At 39.4% G+C, this 21524-nt stretch overlaps 1 protein-coding gene across 32 annotated transcripts in view; it reads right to left on the bottom strand.

Moving 5' to 3' along the window:
- The window catches only part of LOC129545947 (ankyrin repeat domain-containing protein 26-like), a 111850-nt gene that overhangs the window by 30830 nt on the left and 59496 nt on the right, over positions 1 to 21524 (bottom strand). For 31 of the 32 annotated variants that reach the window (XM_088840152.1, XM_088840149.1, XM_088840150.1 and 28 more), the window contains 7 exons: positions 19719 to 19752; positions 18390 to 18459; positions 9362 to 9537; positions 7770 to 7940; positions 5764 to 5797; positions 3562 to 3622; positions 3282 to 3472 (listed from right to left, as the gene is read on the bottom strand). In XM_088840152.1, the coding sequence (XP_088696278.1) occupies positions 3282 to 3472; positions 3562 to 3622; positions 5764 to 5797; positions 7770 to 7940; positions 9362 to 9537; positions 18390 to 18459; positions 19719 to 19752 (737 nt within the window). The remainder of the gene's footprint in view (positions 1 to 3281; positions 3473 to 3561; positions 3623 to 5763; positions 5798 to 7769; positions 7941 to 9361; positions 9538 to 18389; positions 18460 to 19718; positions 19753 to 21524) is intronic. The other variant, XM_088840164.1, reaches the window with a different exon arrangement.

Genomic DNA, 21524 nt, shown 5'->3' with positions numbered 1-21524 from the left:
AAAGAAAATTACAGGCCAATATCACTGACAAACACAGATGTAAAAATCCTCAACAAAATTCCAGCAAACACAATTCAACAACACATTCCACAGCTCATACACCATGATCAATTCGGCTTTATGCCAGGGATGCAAGGATTCTTCAATATACACAAACCAATTTCAATGTGATGCACCATCTTAACAAACTGAAAATTAAGAACCATATGATCATCTCAATAGAGGCAGAAAAAGCCTTTGGCACAATTCAGCAGCTGTTTATGACAAAAGCCCTCGAGAAAATGGACACAGGAGGAACCTACGCCAACATAGTAAAGGCCATATAGGATAAACCCACGGCAAACACTATTCTCAACGAGGAAAAATGAAAAGCATTCCCTCTAAGATCAGGAACAAGACAAAAGCTGTCCATTCTCACCACCATTACGCAGCATGGTTTTGGAAGCCCTAGCTATGGCAATCAGAGAAGAAAAAGAAATAAAAGGAATCCAGATCTGAAAAGAAGAAGTAAAACTCTCACTTTTGCAAATGACATGGTACTACACATAGAAAACCCAAAAGAAACTATCTATTTTCTAGTAAAAGAAAATTACTAGAGCTAAACAATGAATTTAGCAAAGTTGTATGATACAAGGTCAATACACAGAGATCACTTGAATTCCTATACACGAACAATGGAAACTCAGAAAGTGAAATTAATGAGCCAGTCCCATTCACCACTGCAACAAAAAGAATAAAATATCTAGTAATAAACCTGCCTAAGGAGACAAAAGACCTGTCTACGGAAAATTCTAAGACACCGAGGAAAGAAAAGAAAGGCAACATAAACAGGTGGAGAGAGATTCCATATTCCCGGGTAGGAAGAATGAATAGTGTGAAAATGACTATGCTACCAAATGCAATCTACAGATTCAGTGTGATCACTTTCAAATTGCCAATGGCATTTTTCACAGAACTAGAACAAGGTCCACAATGGAATATTACTCAGCCATAAGGAGAAACACACTTGAGTCAGTTCTAACGAGGTTGGCAAACCTAGAGCCTATTCTCCGGAGTGAAGCAAGTCAGAAAGAGAAGTATAAATATCATATACTATTCGCACAGATATGGAATCTACAAAAATTCTGAATCTACAAAGGTACCGATGAATTTATTTCCTGGGCAGCAATGGAGAAACAGACATGGAGAACAGACTTACGGACATGGGGGGGAGGGGAGGAGGGAGAGGGTGAGATGGATGGAAAGAGTAACATGGAAACTTACAATTCCATATGTAAAATAGACAGCCAATGGGAATTTGCTGTACGGCCCAGGGAACTCAGAAAGGGACTCTGTGACGATCTAGAAGGGTGGGATGGGGAGGCAGATGGGAGGAGGGTTTGGGAGGAAGGGGACATTGGGTGTACCTATGGCTGATCCTTGTTGATGTCGGACAGAAAACAACAAAATTCTGTAAAGCGATTATCCTTCAATTAAAAAATAAATACATTTTATAAAAACCCCATTTATTTGAAAATTTCGTCGTTTTCTTCTTATTTCCCTGTAAACAGCACACTAACGGCTCTGATTTTCTATCTATGCCTTCTGCAACGGCAGATAAAGACTGAAGCAACAATTTGGATGTACGAAAATTAGTAAAACTATGATTATCCAAGTCGGAGATTTAAAAGTTTTCACATACATCTATGATTATCAAGCAGGATAAAATATTCACATCAGGAAAGAACAAATGAGCTGAAAAAATCAAGCAACCACGATGGCTGAGTTTTACATATGGAAGAATTTGCATTTTAGTTTAACATGCATAACAAAGAACTGACATGCTAATTTAACACCTATAAATACGGAAGCTAATAAAGTTTCTTAAAACTGAAACCTAACTTAAAAATAACTTCTTAACTTAAAAAATTACTTCTTAAAAATAAACTTCTTTAAATTTTATTCTGTAATAAAATTCTTAAAATGGAATATACATATTACTAGAGATATTTTAAAAAGTAAAGCATTATCTTTCTGAGATAATTTTATAAAGCCTGTTGGTAATGCTTCTTTCCTTATGATTTTATAACAAGTAGTCTACATAAGAAAAAAATCATGAATTGTGATTTCATTCATTTAATGGGTGTAATTGCCCATGACTTGCAGATATTAGGAAAAGATAAATCAGAATCTCTCGGGGGGAGGGGCGTGGGGGGAAGTTCGACATCTTTTCTTTAAGACTGTTGCAGCTTAAATTGTCTCATGTCATGAAGAGAGTTTAAGAATCTCATGTATATAATTATAAATTAAAATTTCAATAAAAGACAAGATAAAATGCTTATTTATTTCCCCTTTATTTTCAAAAAGATCCAAAACCTCCACCAAGATTATACCAAACCGGAAGATAAATTAGTTAAGTACATTAAGTATGTATCAAACACTAAGTTAGTAACCACAAGAAACAGAAGGGCCACAACTTCTTAATTTATCTGCTAAGGCCTAAAACAGAGCTCATCTAGAACTGCGTATGAATTAAAGTTTTGCTAGATTAAATAGAAGACATCGCTTCATTAGTTTCAAAGTGAGAATTCTTTTAAAAAGAGAACTCACTTCAAATTGAAATGAACTTCCAGAGGGAACCATATTCAATATAGATATATACATATACAAGCGTAACCAAGTCACACTGCTATACACCTGAAACTAACACAGTATTGTAAATGACTACACTTCAATGAAAGAAAAAAACAAAGACAACCGTCAACCTCAAAGACAACCACCAAAACAGCTAAGGAGCAAACGTTCTTTCAGTTCTTCACAAAAATCAGCTATATGCCATTCAGAAGAGTATAAGTACTGAGTTTTCACAACCTCACTTTCTCCTAAGTGGAATTGGAAATAATTCATCTCATATTTATAACATAGAGTACCTCATCCGACTTACCCCCACTATTTCGGTTGTGTTTCTAAAATAATCTGTTTCATCTTGACCTTCATTCCATCTCCTATTCATCTTATCTTTCTTAAATGAATTCTTCCCCTTCATCGCCCTCCCAGCTTCATATTCATCTAGCTGTTTTTCCTAATTGCTTTGTAATTTGTTTCTTTCATAATGGCATACTTAGTATGCCAACATTTATAAATCTGAATCATGCAGATATATTGCTCTTATCACATCATTTTGTATCATGACTTTGAAGTCTTCCATTTCCGCGGTGGGATCCGTTTTGTCATCATAAGCATCCAGGGAATGGTGTGTGAGAAAGTACAGGGGAAACAGAGTTAAAAACAAAACAACTAACCTTTGCTAGACCAAGGCCTGCGGGAGTCCTGAGTGGTTCTGGAAGAGGCTCAGGCCTTGGGAAGGCAGGATGGGAGAAGCCCTGGACTCCAGGTGATGTTTTGGGAAAGGTTTCAACCACGTCTCCAATTTCACGATCAGAATTCTTGTCCTCAGAGAAGGCGGTACTCCCTGGCCTCACAATGCCACATTCTAATACAGTGAAAGCAGAAAGTTCATGAGAACCTGGGCCGTTTCAAATCAGGGAAGAACACCAGGAGGACAGTCTTCAAATAACTTACTGTTTCTCTTGAATTGCTGCAAAGCCTCCGTTAGCCTTGCTAAGTTTGATTTCGGGACATGCTGGAGAAGAAAATAAGAGCTTGAAGAATGACAAGTATCAACTCGGATAAAAGAATTATAACCTCCCCCATTCCTCTCTGATCGAACACAAAGAGTACAGGCTCTGCAGTCATTCAGATGTGGATTCAAACCCCAGTTCTGCCACTGACTGTCCTTCTCATGGGGTAAGCACTGTGACAGATGACATCAGAAGCCCCGGATGTTCCTCTCCTTACCCCTAACTGACTGCTGGACAAATACCATGACACCCACTAGATTATTTGCTCTGCCAAACTGTTCTAGAAAAAAGAATTATCTCTGGGCGTAGTTTAGAGTACTATTGAAACACTAAGGCATTTAAATTAATTGCTATATATTGAAATTTGCTTGCATGAATTCTACATGCATGAATTATCACTTGGGAAAGCAAATATGAAAGTTTAGATTTCAGTAGAACCTTATTTAGATAGGTTACAAGCGCAAACAGGATATGCTGCTTCTATTCTGTTTGTTAAACAACTAACGACAAATGATTGTTTCCATTCCGCTCCTTCGAAGAAAAAGGGAAAAAAAAAACAAGAGTAAACCTGTAGGGAAATGATCACAAATGAAAGCCACAAACACTAAACAGAACGCCGTAATCAAACATGTGCACAATAGACGCAGAGAGAGATGGACAGAAAGAACAGACCCTGAAGAAAAGGATTCTGCAAGGAAAAATGAGGTTCCAGTTAAAAAAAAAAGTGGAGGAGGGAAAAGAAACAGAGAGACATTCCTAGTCAAGTACAAACTTAAGGAAAAAAAAAAAAGTATAACAAGGTTTGTTGAAGAACACATACATTTAAAATCCATACACAACAGATCAGTAATATATCAGGTTTCCTAAGGCTATACTATGAACAAAGCCTCTATTTTATATGTTTTTATTAATATATAGATTATGCATCTATAATGTTCTTCAAGTTTTTGGTTCATAATATAGCCCTAGTACACCGATCTGTTTTACTCTGAAACTTTTTGTTTATAAACACTACCACATCAGAGTTGAGTTTTGCCACTATAAACAACGTACTCGATTAGTCCCACATGGTCATCAGTCAGTACCTGAATGTTGTAAAGTATTACTTGAGAGAGAGAAAAATTGATTAACAAATATTCCTAACTATTCACTGGGAAAAGAATTGGTAATCAAAATTCTGAGGAGGACATATGGCTTGAAAAGAATCATTTAATGAAACACAAGATGGAGCTAAAAAGGTCAAAAATTTTACCCTAAAATTCTCATCTCACATTTGGTGGACACTGACAAAAATACTGTAACCCTTTACTTTTCACGCATTTCTTCTTTATGTCCTTGTTATGCAGGACCTCCTTCCTCAACATAACTACTTTCCCATTCTTCCCGAGAGCTTTTCGTTGTGGCAGATCTGCGGCCAGGACCTCGGGGATGGGACCCAGACCGTGTTTGAGAGGGACATCGGTTGGGGCAGTGAATTCCTCTGCTCTGAGATGCCACTCGAGAACTCTGCAGAATGAAGGACAATCAACTTCAAGAGTGTCTGGCTTCTACCAACTGCTGGAAAAAATCCACGGGGAGCATTCCTGCACCTCTCGAGGATGCCAGTTAACCACACCCGGCCTGGAGGACTCTACTGTGAGGGAGAACTCAGCTGGGAAAGCTGGAGCCAGCTCTGAGCTGTTCACGGGGCAGGTGGACTGGAGGGCTGACGGGCACAGAGGGAGGGGTCCACGACGCTCAGGCACCTGCCAGATGGCAACGGGGAATTTTTAGAGGAAAGCATGTCGCCATCCTCGGAAGCAGTTTCAGATGACTGAGTTAAATCATCAAGGGAATTCAGGTGATCACTTTGTTCTTTGACCTACACATGAACAATACTGTTTCACAATGTCCTTAAAATATGTATAAAATACACCCAGTGTACAAAGGTGATAAATCCCTTTCTCAAAGCAAAAGCAGAGACTTCTTAAAAGAACAGGTTTTTATCAAAAGGATAACTTCATCAACAGAGTTTCTAAATTATGTTTTCAGAGTAAATGTCTCTTCAACAAAGGAAGATTTTCTATTTTGCCACTATTCCTTTTACGAAGTATTTTTTAGAGAATAATATATGTTAAAGTTAATTTTTTTCATTTTACTATACCTTCTTCTTTTCATATGCAGTTTTCCTTGCAGGCCTAAAAAAACACAAATGATTCTTTTCAGGCTAAAATTTAATAACTCAAAAACATAAGCAATAACTAAACGTTTGTGTTTTATATAACATCCTTGCATTCATAAGTAATTTCTATAAAAGGATGAAATAATAAAAAAGAGTAGCATTAAAGGAAAAAGAAAATATATCTGTAATAGTAATAAAATATTAAATTTAGATCAAAGAAAAAGGAAAATCCTAACATTACTCGTGTTATGTGATAGAAGCAGTATAACAGGGGGTTTTGCCGTTGTCATTTTTAATAAAAACTAACTTTTATGGAAATAAATCCTATCTCGGAAGTATTCCCTAAGTCCTTATAAGAAAGAAACCCATTTTTTATCACGATATTATTAGCTTCTTGAGGGCTTTTTATGCAATGGCTATGCATTATTACAAGCATTTGCCATGCCATAAAGGCATTTTAGGCCTCACGATCATTTTGGGAGATAGGTAGTATATTAGATCTTTTAGCTAGGAAGAAATGGAGCAAAGAAAGGCTGAGGCACTTGCCCAAGACCACACAGCAGTTCACCAAGACCCCAGAATTCAAACCCAGGAAATCTGGCCAGAATGCTGCTGTTCCAAAATATGCTGAGAAAGTGATACTGAAAATTCTTTTTATTTATTTATTTAATTGGCTTGACCTTGAACTATTTTTTTCTTTTTTCTTTTGGAGGCTAATTACTTTACAATATTATATTGGTTTAGCCTTACACTGATATGAATCCGCCCCGGGTGTACATGTGTTCCCCTTCTTGAACCCCTCTCCCACCTCCCTCCTCCCCCTATCCTCCCTCTGCGTCAAGTCTTTTTAAGTAATTTGATACAACATGAATCTACATTATCATCTCATGTCTAGCTATAAGTACAAATGATAATTCTGAATCTAAAAACATATTTCTAACAAAACAAAAAGACTTTAGATGTAGGCAATATTGGAAATCGACTTTCAATAAAGATTTGCTTTTTCTAAAGAAATTCATCAATACACATTCATTCAAGTATTCTGCTGCTTATTTACGCTTCCGACATACACTTGTGGAGCACACAGTATGTGTTAACGACACTTTCAGTACAGGAAGCATGGTTTTTCTCATTTAGATCTTTATCATCCGAAGTAATAAAGCGTACAAGATTGTTAATTGTTTTTACTGAAAATAAACAAAATCCTCCCCTTTTGAATGAAGTTAACATGATGTGATGTTTCACAGTACTTACAAAATCAGAGCTACCCTCGATGATACTATCAAATAGAATCATCAAGGAATGATTAAATCCTATTCAGTATAACCTAAATATCTGTAAATTCATGATATATAATTTTAGAAAATCTATGTATGGTAGAATTAACTTAAGTAATCATCTACATATTCATTTACATAAGAATATTATGCTTCATAGCCAATGAACTAGCCCTTCCCCAAAACTACATAGCTACAGAAGTACATATGTAGATAATAAAGCATGTACAATAATAAAAATGTACAGTTAATTTATTGTCATAGTTTAAAGATAATGTCATACAATCAATAGGCTTTCTAATATTAGAAATGCAAACAAGATTAAACTCAATAAACACTTCCTCCGCTGGCTCATTTCCAACAGCATACACACTCTACCAGCTCCCCTCTTAATATAAAACAAGAAACTCCTTTGAACTCCACATTCCTCTTCAATTACCATCCAGTTCTTCATTGCCTGCCCCAGTAAATATTCCCTACGGAGCTGTTTACGTGTATTCACTACAGTCCAGCTTCCAAGTGGACTATTTACTGAAACGACTTCCGGCCAAAGGCACGGGTCCTCTCCGTAACCATTCTGTGGTGTTCATCCAGTAGAGTTGAGGATTCTCTTCTCTTGGCCTGTATACTATATTATGCTGCTCTATTTCCAGAAGAAGTATTCAGTGCTAATATTTCTTCCCCTAGAAATAAAGAATCTGTCCGTGTTACCTGCCATCCTCTCGATCCACTTTCCTTGAAATGCTGTCATCATTCACATGCAGCAGACCACCAGTCAGTGAATCGGTCTTTCCAAATATTGGTGCAATCACACATTCTTCTTGTGTCCATTTGCCATTGTTCTTTTCCTCTATTTCCTTCCTGGGCACGCCAGGATCGCTACTTTAAAAAATCCACAAAAAAGCCAATGTTTTCAAATATTCAACTAATAAAGAATAAAAAAACAATTCTTGTAAAATTCCAACTCTTACCCATCTTAAGCCATTAATTAATTCACAAAACAGTTACGAAGCACCAACCATATGCAAGAAAACAAATTCTTCCTCCAAACCCAGATATACAATTATGATACAATATGATATGTAAGAGTTGACATATGAAAGTCATAAGTGGAATAAGGAAGGATTCACAGACGAAGTGAAGAGAGGAGGCCAAAAGGAAGAGAAAAGCGAGAAATCATTCCACTGGGAGATTAGAACGTGAGCACACAGGTCAGGCACACAACATCTAGGTTGTTTCCTAGGAACCTGGAAGGAAAAGTACAAAACACATGAAAGAAAGTAGAGAGATGCATCTGGAAAGACACTGGGAAGAACCTCAAGGGCGACACTGAAAACCTGGAGTCCACTGGCTAAACACAATGATTCTTAGACATAGGAGCCATAATAAGATTTACACTATATTTTTTGTTTTGCTTTTAAATACGGTAATGTTTAATTTCGGAATTTCCCTGGTTCTCCAGTGCTGAGGAATCTGCCTGCTAGTGCAGGGGGCACAGGTTCGATCCCTGGTCAGGGAAAATAGCACATGCCGTGGAGCAATGAATCCTGTGCTCCACAACCACTGAAGCCAGCACCCTAGAGCCCATGCTCAGCATCAAGAGAAGCCACCACAATGAGAAGCCCAAGCACCACAGCTGCAAAGACGCAGCGCAACCAAATAAATAAGAAAAAAAAAAAAAACCCTCAAAGAGAAAAGTAACAATTTAGATGGTTTTTAGAATGACAAGTGGCACATCCACCATGAAAGAGGAAATCAAATTTAGCGAGGCTGGGGGCAGTTTACTTGTAAAACACCCACATGGGTGATGTCAGCATCAAGGATGAAAGGCAGGTGCCTCGTCAGTTCTCTTGCCACCAACAACAGTTTGGCCTCCATCCATGGACACACTCAAAGTGCTAGGAGAAAACTGCCAACCAAGTGTGCTCTGTCCAGAAAAGCTGTCTTTCAGATGAAGGAGAAATTAAAATTTTCAAGACAAACCAAACCTGAGGGAGCTCATCACCACTAGTCCTGCCTCATAAGAAACGCTGAAAGAAGTCCCCAAACTGAAATGAAAGGTTGTTCATTAGTGACACGAAATAAATTTAAACATACAACACACTGTTTAAGGCAAGTATGCAGTCAAATCCAGAATACTCTACTACTGTAACATGGTGGTATGTTAACAAAGTAACTAGTATTAAGGCTAAAGAATGAGAGGATTCAAAATAACCATCTCTCTCGTAAAATATAAAATTCGTCAATCACAAGCATTAGCTCAAGTTAGATTTGATTTTACAGGAAAATAACAAATGACCTACTGTTGCATATTGATAGAGGCTTCCCTATCAGAACCTTCAATCTGCATGGCAGGAAACTCCAGCTTGTGGTTTCCTCCACTCTTTTTCTGCTGAATCCATCGACTCTGTGCAGCAGCATGGCACACGTTGTCTGATGCTTCCACTTCACTACTTCTGTGCTTCTTTTCTTCTTCAACCTTTAATGAAAGTTTGACACTAAGAACAATTGCTATGACTTAATTCTAAAGACTCTGTTTTCAATTTATTATTTGACTCAGCATTTGCCCTGATGTTAAGTGATAAAGATATTTTTGTGCTTACATTAATTTTATCACTTACAAGTCACTGAAATTTTTGTAAAACGTGCTTCTGTTTGAGGGAAAGAAACAAAATTCCCAAAATTTCAAGAAAGGCCTTCTTAATAAGATACAATTATTCACATCCAGTCTTCCCCATCTGACTGGCAGAGATAGAGACACAAACACACACAACATCTGCCCTCTTCGGTCTTTACCACCTGGATTTTCCATGAAACAGTCAGATGTAGAGGATGTGACACCTTAGTGCCTCAGAGACAGAAAGCAATCTTTCTTCTTTCTGCACTAAAGCTATTCTTTCCCCACCGCCTTTTCCAATTCTTTTTTCACTGGGATCCAGGTGATAGCAATAACCTGATGGTGTTCACTGAGATATACGAACCAAAGCTTACCAAAACACAAGGAGCAGAATGAAACTGAGGAGGTCTTAGTTAGTGTGGAATTCTGGAATATAAGTAATGCTTCCCAACTCCACATTCAATACCCATCAAATTTTATAGCTAGAGGGTATAGAAATAACTATCTACCTTTGCCCCACTATTTACCAATAACAGCTTTAAAATAAAGGTTAAATGATTTGTTCAAAGCCCCCAAAGTGGCATTCCCTAACATTTTATGGCACCAAAAGAGATGATACAATTCTGTAATCTTGAATCCGATAAAATTACCAAACGAATTCCTCAAATGAATCAGGTAAGTGAAAAGCGTGACTTTGCCAAAGTAATTTAATTCGTAAGCTGGGGGTAGGGTTTATTCTCTTTTTTCTTTAAAGGAGAATAGCTACATTTCCTTGCTTTTTTTTTTGTCTTACACGAAAGAGCAAACAAGTTTAAAAACCTTGGAAGAAAGAAATATCTCACAGCATCTCAAACGTCCGTGTTTTTTTTTTGGAGATAATCACTTGATTTTTTTCTTTTTTTCTGAGGATTGATACTATATGTGAGCTTCCCTGGTGGCTCAGATGTTAAAGAATCTGCTTTCAATGCAGGAGACCTGGCTTCGATCACTGGGTTGGGACGATCCCGTGGAGAAGGGAATGGCTATCCTCTCCAATGATATTCTGGCCTGGAGAAATCCATGGACAGGGAAGCTTGGCCAGCTACAGTCCATGGGGTGGCAAAAAATCAGAGATGACTGACCAACTCTCACACACACATATACTACCTATGTGACAAAATCACACATGTCAAAACTTACTACATTTTAGTAAACAACACACTGAAGAGGTCTCTCTCAAAAGAGACAACTGAGAGTGGTGATTAAAGCATAGGTGGGAGCACATGTACTGCTTATTACAAACATCCTGAAGTGGCCATGTTGGATATCTTAGTGCCCAGGGACTGAGGAAAGCAGAGAAGGTCACACATATTCAACCACAATGAAGAGATTAGAGGAAATGTGTGTTTCTGTCCCTTCACACAGTTTCTGCTTTCTTCCCATTCTGTGGAAATGCAACTTATATTTAAGCCAACAAAGTTAAAAAGAAAAAAAACACTGCAAAACCCTAGTTGATCACTGTCCTTAAACATTTTCCTCGGTGCTTATTCTGGCTCAGGATGTTACATGGTGTGTAGCTACATGAGTTTCCCAGGCCATATGAAAGACTGACAGAGACAGAATTAGACTGATTGAAGGACAAAAGCCATGAAAACAGTTTCCTGAATTCCTATTATTTGGATGGCAGAAATAATCTATTTCTACACAAGTAACTATTTAGATGACCCTACTTTATGCATAAGTAGAAAATCGAAATGGACCAGATCATCCTGAAAGGGAGAAACCAAAGCAAGAGCAAATGAACCTCTACCTCTTTGGGAAGCAGAATGTTCTCTTTTTCTGAAGCTAACAACACTACTTGCACCATGTCTATTGCCTTCTTAAACCTCTGCATAATCTTCTGCAATTCTTCACTGAGATACACTTTGGATGCTCTGTGACTCTTCGGTGGAGAAGAATTCCCATCTTCTAATTCGGGTTCCACGCTTTCATCATCACTAGCCCTGCAATTATCTCCATGCAGTAGCTTCTGGAACCAGTCCTGTATTGGTTTGCTTTTCTTATCAGTATTTTTAATGACTGCAGGAGTACCGTGAGGTTTCATTTGAGTTAAGTGTTTCATCTTACCGGAGTAGACAAGCCACAGATTAGACTGATGTGTCTCTCCGATGTCTAACTTCCGACTAGTGGGATTTTGCCTCATATTGTCTGACATTGTCATATCAAACCCTTGGTCTTCTTTCACTTCAAATGTAACTACCTGGTCCCCTAATTTTTTATTTTCTACATCATTATAAAAACTCTCCTCATTTTTGATAAACATATGTTCAATATCTAGTTTATCACTTTCAAGGTCTATTTTATTTTCACTGAAACGAAGCTTTGAAGGTGACTGACAAGCGTATCCCGGGGACCCACAGTGTATTCGACGAAGAAAACATTTTCAAGACTGGGTTCTTTTTGTTCAGGACATACTTGGAATACTAGAGAGACAGATACTCCAAATGCATCTTTCTCCCCACAATCAGGTATATTATTTGTTATGAAGGAGGTATTTCCTTTCTGTTTGTTCCTTCTTTATGGTGATCATGTAGTGACTCCTCCTTAGGACAAATAATAATTTTCTATTTCTCACAAATTTCACCTAACTTCTGCTTTAATGCATTTGTGATGGTTTTGACTTCTCCTTCCATTCTAATTTGCCTTGTTTGATCCACATGTTTTCATACTTCTCCACATAAGGAGGCCCTGAACATACAGATCTGTCCTGTCTACAATATTCCTTATTTATTTCTGGTTCTTGAGGTAATTTTTGCCGCTGCAAGAGAGGAAAATTAATTGAGTTGATTTGATTTTCAGGTGTCTTTTCTGGCAGGGTACATGTGTGCAAAATAATATAATTTTTAACTAATCCAGTATGGGTAAAGAAAAATAAGAAACTTATTAAAATTTCATTAAACTTCTTAATTTATATGAAACTAATCACAAATCACCAGATCACAACTAAGAAGTGAAAAATAACTTGTCTTACCCAAAAATAGGAGAAAAACATTCATTCACAAACCCAATTTTGCAACTGTTTGATTGAATTAAACAATTCATACATGTTAAATCTACCGAAAATGAATTACATGATTTTTAATGTTATAAATGCTTCTTCCCTTAAAAATAGTTCACCTCACTCGACCGTATATAGGGAGTCCCTAGAGCACGTCTGTTAAGTGTAAGGTCAAAACGGCCCAATGATGTTAGATAAAAGAACTCAGACACCAAACAGGTGATTTAACAAGCTTTCGTGGCAAGGAGCTCCCTGGCGGGGTTCCCGGACCCAAGCAAGTGAGGTCGAGGAAGTCCACGCCCGAACAAAGGCAAGAGGCACCTTATATAGCTTTACAGGAAGAAACAGCGAAATTTTACCCGGATAAGGCAAGATTTGGAGTGGTGGTCCTTCATAGGTCACTTAGCCGGGTGGAAAGACTGGGTTGGTTGCCCGTTCTGCTCAAGGTTGGGCTGATGCAGTGAAATAGTTTTTGCTGTTTCTGGGTAGAATGCTGTTTCTGGACAGGAGGGGGAGGTTAGGAGAGGGTTGATTTCTACCAGGAACCGCTATATCAAGGACACTCCAGCAATGGGGGAGGGAATGAGGAAAGAGAGCAAAACAGTCAGCGTTTTTTCCGCCAGTGGGAAAAAGGGAAGGGGGGAAGGAGAAGAGGTCAAAATGGCCACTGAGGTCCGCCCTTACATGAAGGTTTTTGGTTTTCTGTTTTAAGGTCTAATATCTGGTGAACAGACAAACTTTCTATGACCAAGAGCCAAAATCAATTAACACTAATCAGAAAGAGGAACCAATTCCTAAATTTTAATGCAAATTATATATTATGATAGTGTTATACATCAATACATTTTACCTGCTTACATCCAGTTATGTGTGTGCTAAGTCCTGTCTGACTCTTTGCGACCCCAAGGACTGTAGCCCACCAGGCTCCTCTGTCTATGGGGGTTCTCCAAGCAAGAAGACTTCAGTGGGTTGCCACACCCTCCTCAACCCATGCCTTCCCAACCCAGGGATCGAACTCAGGTCTCCCACACTGCAGGCGGATTCCTCACTGTCTGAGCCACCAGGGAAGCCCAACAATTCTGGAGTGGGTACCCCATCCCTTCTCCAGGGAAATTTCCCAATCCAGGAGTTGAACCGGGGTCTCCTGCATTGCAGGCAGATTCTCTACCAGCTGAGCTACCCAGCAAGCCCCTACATTCAGTCATCTTATGTTCTGCTGCTGCTGCTGCTAAGTCACTTCAGTCGTGTCCAACTCTTTGCGACCCCAGTAGCCTGCCTAGCTCCTCCATCCATGGGATTTTCCAGGCAAGAGTACTGGAGTGGGTTGCCATTTCCTTTTCCAGGGGATCTTTCCGACCCAGGGATCGAACCTTCTTCTAATACGTTGTAGGCAGATGCTTTACTATCTGAGCCACGAGGGAAGCCCCCTTGCTACTTAAACAATCCAAAATGGTGTGTACTTATTAAAACATTGCTAAAGGCTTCAGCAGTATGTGAACCGTGAACTCCCAGATGTTCAAGCAGGTTTTAGAAAAGGCAGAGGCACCAGAAATCAAATTGCCAACATCCGCTGGATCGTGGAGAAAGCAAGAGAGTTTCAGAAAAACATCTATTTCTGCTTCATTGACTATGCCAAAGCCTTCGACTGTGTCGATCACAATAACCTGTGGAACATTCTGAAAGAGATGGGAATCCCAGACCACCTGACTTGCCTCTTGAGAAACCTGTATGCAGGTCAGGAAGCAACAGTCAGAACTGTACATGGAACAACAGACTGGTTCCAAATAGGAAAAGGTGTACGTCAAGGTTGTATATTGTCACCTTGCTTATTTAACTTCTATGCAGAGTACATCATGAGGAACGCTGGGCTGGAAGAAGCACAAGCTGGAATCAAGATTGCCGGGAGAAATATCAATAACCTCAGATATGCAGATGACAGTACCCTTATGGCAGAAAGTGAAGAGGAACTCAAAAGCCTCTTGATGAAAGTGAAAGAGGAGAGTGAAAAGGTTGGCTTGAAACTCAACATTCAGAAAACAAAGATCATGGCATCTGGTCCCATCACTTCATGGGAAAGAGATGGAAAAACAGTGGAAACAGTGTCAGACTTTATGTTTTTGGGCTCCAAAATCACTGCAGATGCTGATTGCAGCCATGAAATTAAAAGACGCTTGCTCCTTGGAAGGAAAGTTATGACCAACCTTGATAGTATCTTAAAAAGCAGAGACATTACTTTGCCAACCAAGGTCCCTCTAGTCAAGGCTATGGTTTTTCCCGTGGTCATGTACGGATGTGAGAGTTGGACTGTGAAGAAAGCTGATCGCCAAAGAATCGATGCTTTTGAACTGTGGTGCTGGAGAAGACTTTTGAGAGTCCCTTATACTGCAAGGAGATCCAACCAGTCCATTCTAAAGGAGATCAATCCTGGGTGTTCACTGGAAGGACTGATGCTAAAGCTGAAACCCCAATACTTTGGCCACCTCATGCGACGAGTTGACTCACTGGAAAAGACTCTGATGCTGGGAAGATTTGGGGGAGGGAGTATATTTTATATGCTTTTATTAATATATAAATTATGCATCTATAATGTTCTTCAAGTTTTATGAAAATATCAACATACATTTACATAAAACATATTTAAGACAGAGGCTTTGGTTCATAATATAGCCCTTGTATACCGATCTGTATTACTCTGAAAGTTTTTGTTTATAAACACTACTGCATTAGAATTGAATTTTGCCACTATAAACAATGCCATTCGATTGGACCCATATGGTCATCAGTCAGTACCTGAATGTTGTAAAGTATTACTTGAGAGAGAGAAAAATTGATTAACAAATATTTTTAACTATTCACTGGGAAAAGAACTGGTAATCAAAATTCTGAGGAGGACATATGTCTTGAAAAGAAACATTTAATGGAACACAAGATGGGGCTAAAAAGGTCAAATATTTTAACCTAAAATTCTCATCTCACAATTGGTGGACACTGAAAAAAATAATGCAACCCTATACTTTTCACGTGTTTCTTCTTTATTTCCTTGTTATGCAGGACCTCCTTCCTCAACATAACTCAACTGAACTATGTTACCTGTAACATTATATAGGATACCATTTGTCTCTTCATTTAGTCACATTCAAAAACTATTAACATGGTTCTTACACTCGAGTCCTATGCTACATGCTCCAGGAGATGCACAATTGTTTCCTGAACTCCAATAGCTTACACTGATACGGGGCTGTAAGATGAATACTTAAATCACAGTAATTGAAAATGTCTGAAATCTGAAGTTTTAGAATGTGACACAAGGACTTGGAATAGGTTTTTTTTAAACTACAATAGAAAAAAAAATCTCAAGTTGTAAGTTTTATCTTATGGTTACTAAAAGTCTCTGCTTTCATGAAGTGAAAGTCACTCAGTCGTGTCCGACTATTTGCAACGCCAAGGAGTATACGGTCCATGGCATTCTCCAGGCCAGAATACTGGAGTGGGTAGCTGTTTCCTTCTCCAGGGGATCTTCCCATGCCAGGGATTGAACCCGGGTCTCCCGCATTGTAGGCAGATTCTTTACTGTCTGAGCCACAAGAGAAGCTGCTTCTATAGCTGGTGATTATTTTAGGCAAACATGTATTCTTCAGTGAGATGAAGAACTGTGAATATACTCTTAATGGAATGCTTGAGAAAACACAGTGGAATCCCTTTATAATATGGATTTTGCAGAAACAGAATTTAAATTTCTAAATCTCCATAATTTCAACTTTTATTTTAGTCTTAATGTAGAGCCACAACAGAAACAGAGAAAGACAAAAAAAAAAAAAAAAAAAGGCCCTCCTAACAACTCTAAGAAACCAAAATAAAGTCCGGGGGTCACAGGGAGGGGGCAAAATTAGATGATATATGCTATATAGTTTTGGAACTGAAAGGCTCCAGGAAGATTCCAAGATTATTAAAATAAGTAATTATATCCAATAAAAGATATCATTATGAGTATTGCAAAAGTCATGTCCTTCAGTTCAGTTCAGTTCAGTTCAGTCGCTCAGTCGTGTCCGACTCTCCGCGACCCCATGAATCACAGCACGCCAGGCCTCCCTGTCCATCACCAACTCCCGGAGTACACTCAAACTCATGTCCACAGAGTCTGTGATGGCATCCTGCCATCTCATTCTCCGTCGTCCCCTTCTCCTCCCGCCCCCAACATTTCCCAGCATCAGAGTCTTTTCCAGTGAGTCAACTCGTCGCATGAGGTGGCCAAAGTATTGCAGTTTCAGCTTTAGCATCAGTCCCTCCAATGAACATCCAGGATTGATCTCCTTTAGAATGGACTGGTTGGATCTCCTTGCAGTATAAGGGACTCTCAAGAGTCTTCTCCAACACCACAGTTCAAAAGCATCGATTCTTTGGCGATCAGCTTTCTTCACAGTCCAACTCTCACATCCATACATGACCAAGGGAAAAACCATTGCCTTGACTGGACGGACCTTGGTTGGCAAAGTAATGTCTCTGCTTTTTAACATACTATCAAGGTTGGTCATAACTTTCCTTCCAAGGAGCAAGCGTCTTTTAATTTCATGGCTGCAATCATCATCTGCAGTGATTTTGGAGCCCAAAAAAATAAAGTCTGACACTGTTTCCACTGTTTTTCCATCTCTTTCCCATGAAGTGATGGGACCAGATGCCATGATCTTTGTTTTCTGAATGTTGAGCTTCAAGCCAACCTTTTCACTCTCCTCTTTCACTTTCATCAAGAGGCTTTTGAGTTCCTCTTCACTTTCTGCCATAAGGGTAGTGTCATCTGCATATCTCAAACTCCCGCACAATTGCACTCATCTCACACGCTAGTAAAGTCATGCTCAAAATTCTCCAAGCCAGGCTTCAGCAGTATGTAAACCGTGAACTCCCAGATGTTCAAGCAGGTTTTAGAAAAGGCAGAGGCACCAGAGATCAAATTGCCAACATCCTCTGGTTCATGGAGAAAGCAAGAGAGTTCCAGAAAAACATCTATTTCTGCTTCATTGACTATGCCAAAGCCTTTGACTGTGTGGATCACAATAAACTGTGGAACATTCTGAAAGAGATGGGAATCCCAGACCACCTGACCTGCCTCTTGAGAAACCTGTATGCAGGTCAGGAATCAACAGTTAGAACTGGACATGGAACAACAGACTGGTTCCAAGTAGGAAAAGGTGTACGTCAAGGTTGTATATTGTCACCTTGCTTATTTAACTTCTATGCAGAGTACATCATGAGGAACGCTGGGCTGGAAGAAGCACAAGCTGGAATCAAGATTGCTGAGAGAAATATCAATAACCTCAGATATGCAGATGACACTACCCTTATGGCAGAAAGTCATGTCCTTATGGTTTAAAATTCACAGGACGACTCTTTATCCTTGACCAAAATTCCTATTTCCTTTATTGTGGGAAAACCTTTCCCAATACTGTTTTCCTGTCACTCTATATTTTCCAGCCCATTGTTTTCTTCACCCCACCTTCAGTATTTACCAAAGTTAAAAATTAAAAAAATCAACTAGTCATATTTTTATAAAATAGTTTGCTCTGAAGGACTTTCCATTACAAACTAAAACAGTAAGACGGACACCACTGCTGAATTTAAGAGTAAATACTACATGAAACTAAATTCAGAGCACGAAAAGTAACTTCACAAGAGTGCACTTTACCTTGGTTTCAAAATCTAAGACTTCATCATCTGATGTAAGCCGTGAACCAACACGAGGTTTGCTGGAAAGCCTTTAGAGCAAAAACATACAACAAAAATGAGTGAGTTCATTTCTTTAAACGAAAAAAAAAAAAAAAAAAAAAGCAAGTCTGGCTATCTATGTAGTAAACAAAGTTTCTTGACATAATTAAAATTTGGCCTGCTTTAAAACATTTTAAGATATTTTGATGTGGACCATCTTTAAAGTCTTCACTGAATTTCTTGCCATGTTGCTTCTGTTTTATGTTTTGGCTTTTTGACCCCAAGGCATGTGGGATCTCGGCTCCACCGACAGGAGATTGAACCCACACCACCTGCATTGAAAGGAGAAGTCTTATTAACCATCTTATCACTGCACCCCCAGAGAAGTATCCAAAACAGATTTTAGTTACCTATTTCTACTTCCATCTCTCCCAGCCTAGGACATATGTAGGTTTAAGACTCATTCTTAGTTTCCATAACAAAGACTGACAGCCAATATATTGGCTGCTGCTGCTGCTGCTAAGTCGCTCCAGTCGTATCCGACTCTGTGCGACCCCATAGACGGCAGCCCACCAGGCTCCGCCATCCCTGGGATTATCCAGGCAAGAACACTGGAGTGGGTTGCAATTTCCTTCCCCAATATATTGGCAGAGCCTGAAAATAATATGTTTTCACCAAGTCCTAAGAGCTGAACTGAAAATCTAACTGATGGACTGACATAACTTTTGCTTGCCCAAAGTGGAATAAACCTGATGACTTAAAGCAGGAGGATATGCTGCTCCTTCTCCACTGTCTGTCCCTGGTTCAGAGACTAATCTGCGTCCATCAAGAATGGCAGTCTTGGTCCTTCAGCAGGGAAATCACTTATGGAGAAGCCCCATTCCTCCCCTTTACTGTAGAGGGAGTACAGGAGTGCCCCGCAGTGTCTGAAACTTAAAATGGACACAAGTCAAAGAACTAATTTATATGTTTCACTGATAGGCTGCACGGGTACCTCTCAGTCTCTGCTGAGGGACATGAGTGTGGATGTTGCAACCAGGCAGGCCAGCTGTCAAATCACAGGTCAACTCATTTTAACCATGGAATCATGGGTCAATTCGTCAACCTCCCCGAACCACAGTTGCCTAATTAAGTAAAAGTAGGACACAGTTACTTTCCAAAGCTGCTCCGATGACTCCATGCGGTCACAAATGGTAAGCACATAATGCAGTCTCTAACCCAGGGTAGAACACTCAGCAAACATCAGCTTCTCTTCTCTGCGTGTTCTCTTAGCAACACATGCAATTTTTAAAAATCTGTCAAATCCTACCTGCTTAAACAGTCTTCTTCAGAACTCTTATCCACTATTAAAGAAAAAAGTAAGACACATTTTAAATCAACAAAAGAAACATACAGACTATTAAAACCTCAAGACCGATGTTGTGTTTAAAAGTATTCCTTTAGGACCACACCTGGAGCCCACACTAGAGGGAATACTGATTGTACTACACTCATGGGCCATGAATGCCTAAGAACCATTCCTCTCCTTTACAGTCATCAAATGTAGAACAGAAAAAAAGAGGACAGACCTGCTGTGGACAATGACCATAACCCTAACCAAACTCCAGGAGACGGACAGAAAATGACACTACATCATTAGAATCAACACTGTCAGCTGACAAGGGCACACGTGAACAGCACAGTGTTTCTGGACTCCCATTCCCTGAGCAGAGAACAGAGCCTGCAGGTGTCTTGCTGGGACATGACACAAATTCTCTGGCTCCTCAGTTCAGGATGAAAACGCCCTATCACAAGGAAGCCTGGTCTACAGGCGCTGAACTTCAGAGCGTGGTAAAACATAGGAAACAAAGTCTTCCTGGCCCTCTTTCCGAATGTAATGCAGCTCCCCCGGCTCTTCCGTCCATTCGATTCCCCAGGCAAGAATACTGGAGTGGGTTGCCATTTCCTTCTCCAGGGGATCTTCCCGATCCAGGGATCAAACCAGTATCTCAGGCATTGGCAGGCGGATTCTTTGCTACTGAGGCCCCTGGGAAGCCCCCTTTCATTAGATAGAGGTCTACTAAGTTGAAAGGTGTTCTCAGACACCTCGTACAATGTGCGAGATGCCACATCGAGCGGACATAGTGGTGTTTTTGCTGATGTGAAGTGTTTGCACTCTTTTACTAGAATCTGTAGAGTCCCAAGTTGATCTATTTGAAAATCTATTATGATACTCTTTTACATAATGGCAACAGAACATGTTGTTCTTACAAAACTATACTATCATGACAGTTATCCAACACACAGAAGAAAACATCTGGGTCTAATAAAGTCAACGTATCTCACTCTTTTTGGATCTGTGAGGAATAAAGTTGGTAATAGAGACCTTGTTGGTAAAACAGGCAAAATAACCGGTGCTTCTCAACTAGGCATTGCTTTTCTAATCTGTAGTATTGGAAGGTATCTTTCAAAAGTAATCTCTTCCTGGTATGCTGCACACTGGCTCAGCATGGCAGTTCTTTTTTTTTTTTTTTTTTACTAATTATTATAAATAGTTAGCAAAGTGCCATAAACATTAACAGTTAAAATATCACCAAATAAAAAAATACTATAGAATACACAGTTGCAAAAAGCTGCTGCTGCTGCTGCTGCTAAGTCACTTCAGTCGTGTCCAACTCTGCGTGACCCCATAGATGGCAGCCCACCAGGCTCCCCCGTCCCTGGGATTCTCCAGGCAAGAACACTGGAGTGGGTTGCCATTTCCTTCTCCAATGTGTGAACGTGAAAAGTGAAAGTGAAGTCGCTCAGTCGTGTCCGACCCTTAGCGACCCCACGGACTGCAGCCTACCAGGCTCCTCCATCCATGGGATTTTCTAGGCAATAGTACTGGAGTGGCTTGCCATTGCCTTCTCCAGCTACATTAAGTTATTTTACAACTGTCTCAAGCTGCAAAAAGAAAAAAAAACCCAATGCCTTCCCTAAGTTATCCCTCTCTCAAAATAATGCCATTTATATTATAAACCATGAGCTCCCCATCAAAAGACGGGAACTGCTTTTGTTAATTCATATATATATATGTATATGACTGTATCACTTTGCTATACACCTGAAACAAACACAACACTATAAATAAAAT

The sequence above is a fragment of the Moschus berezovskii genome, chromosome 9, assembly GCF_049115385.1.
Source record: "Moschus berezovskii isolate FMDL1 chromosome 9, NW_MosBer_1.0, whole genome shotgun sequence".
Lineage (NCBI taxonomy): Eukaryota > Metazoa > Chordata > Mammalia > Artiodactyla > Moschidae > Moschus > Moschus berezovskii.
This window is presented reverse-complemented; position numbering and strand designations above follow the sequence as displayed.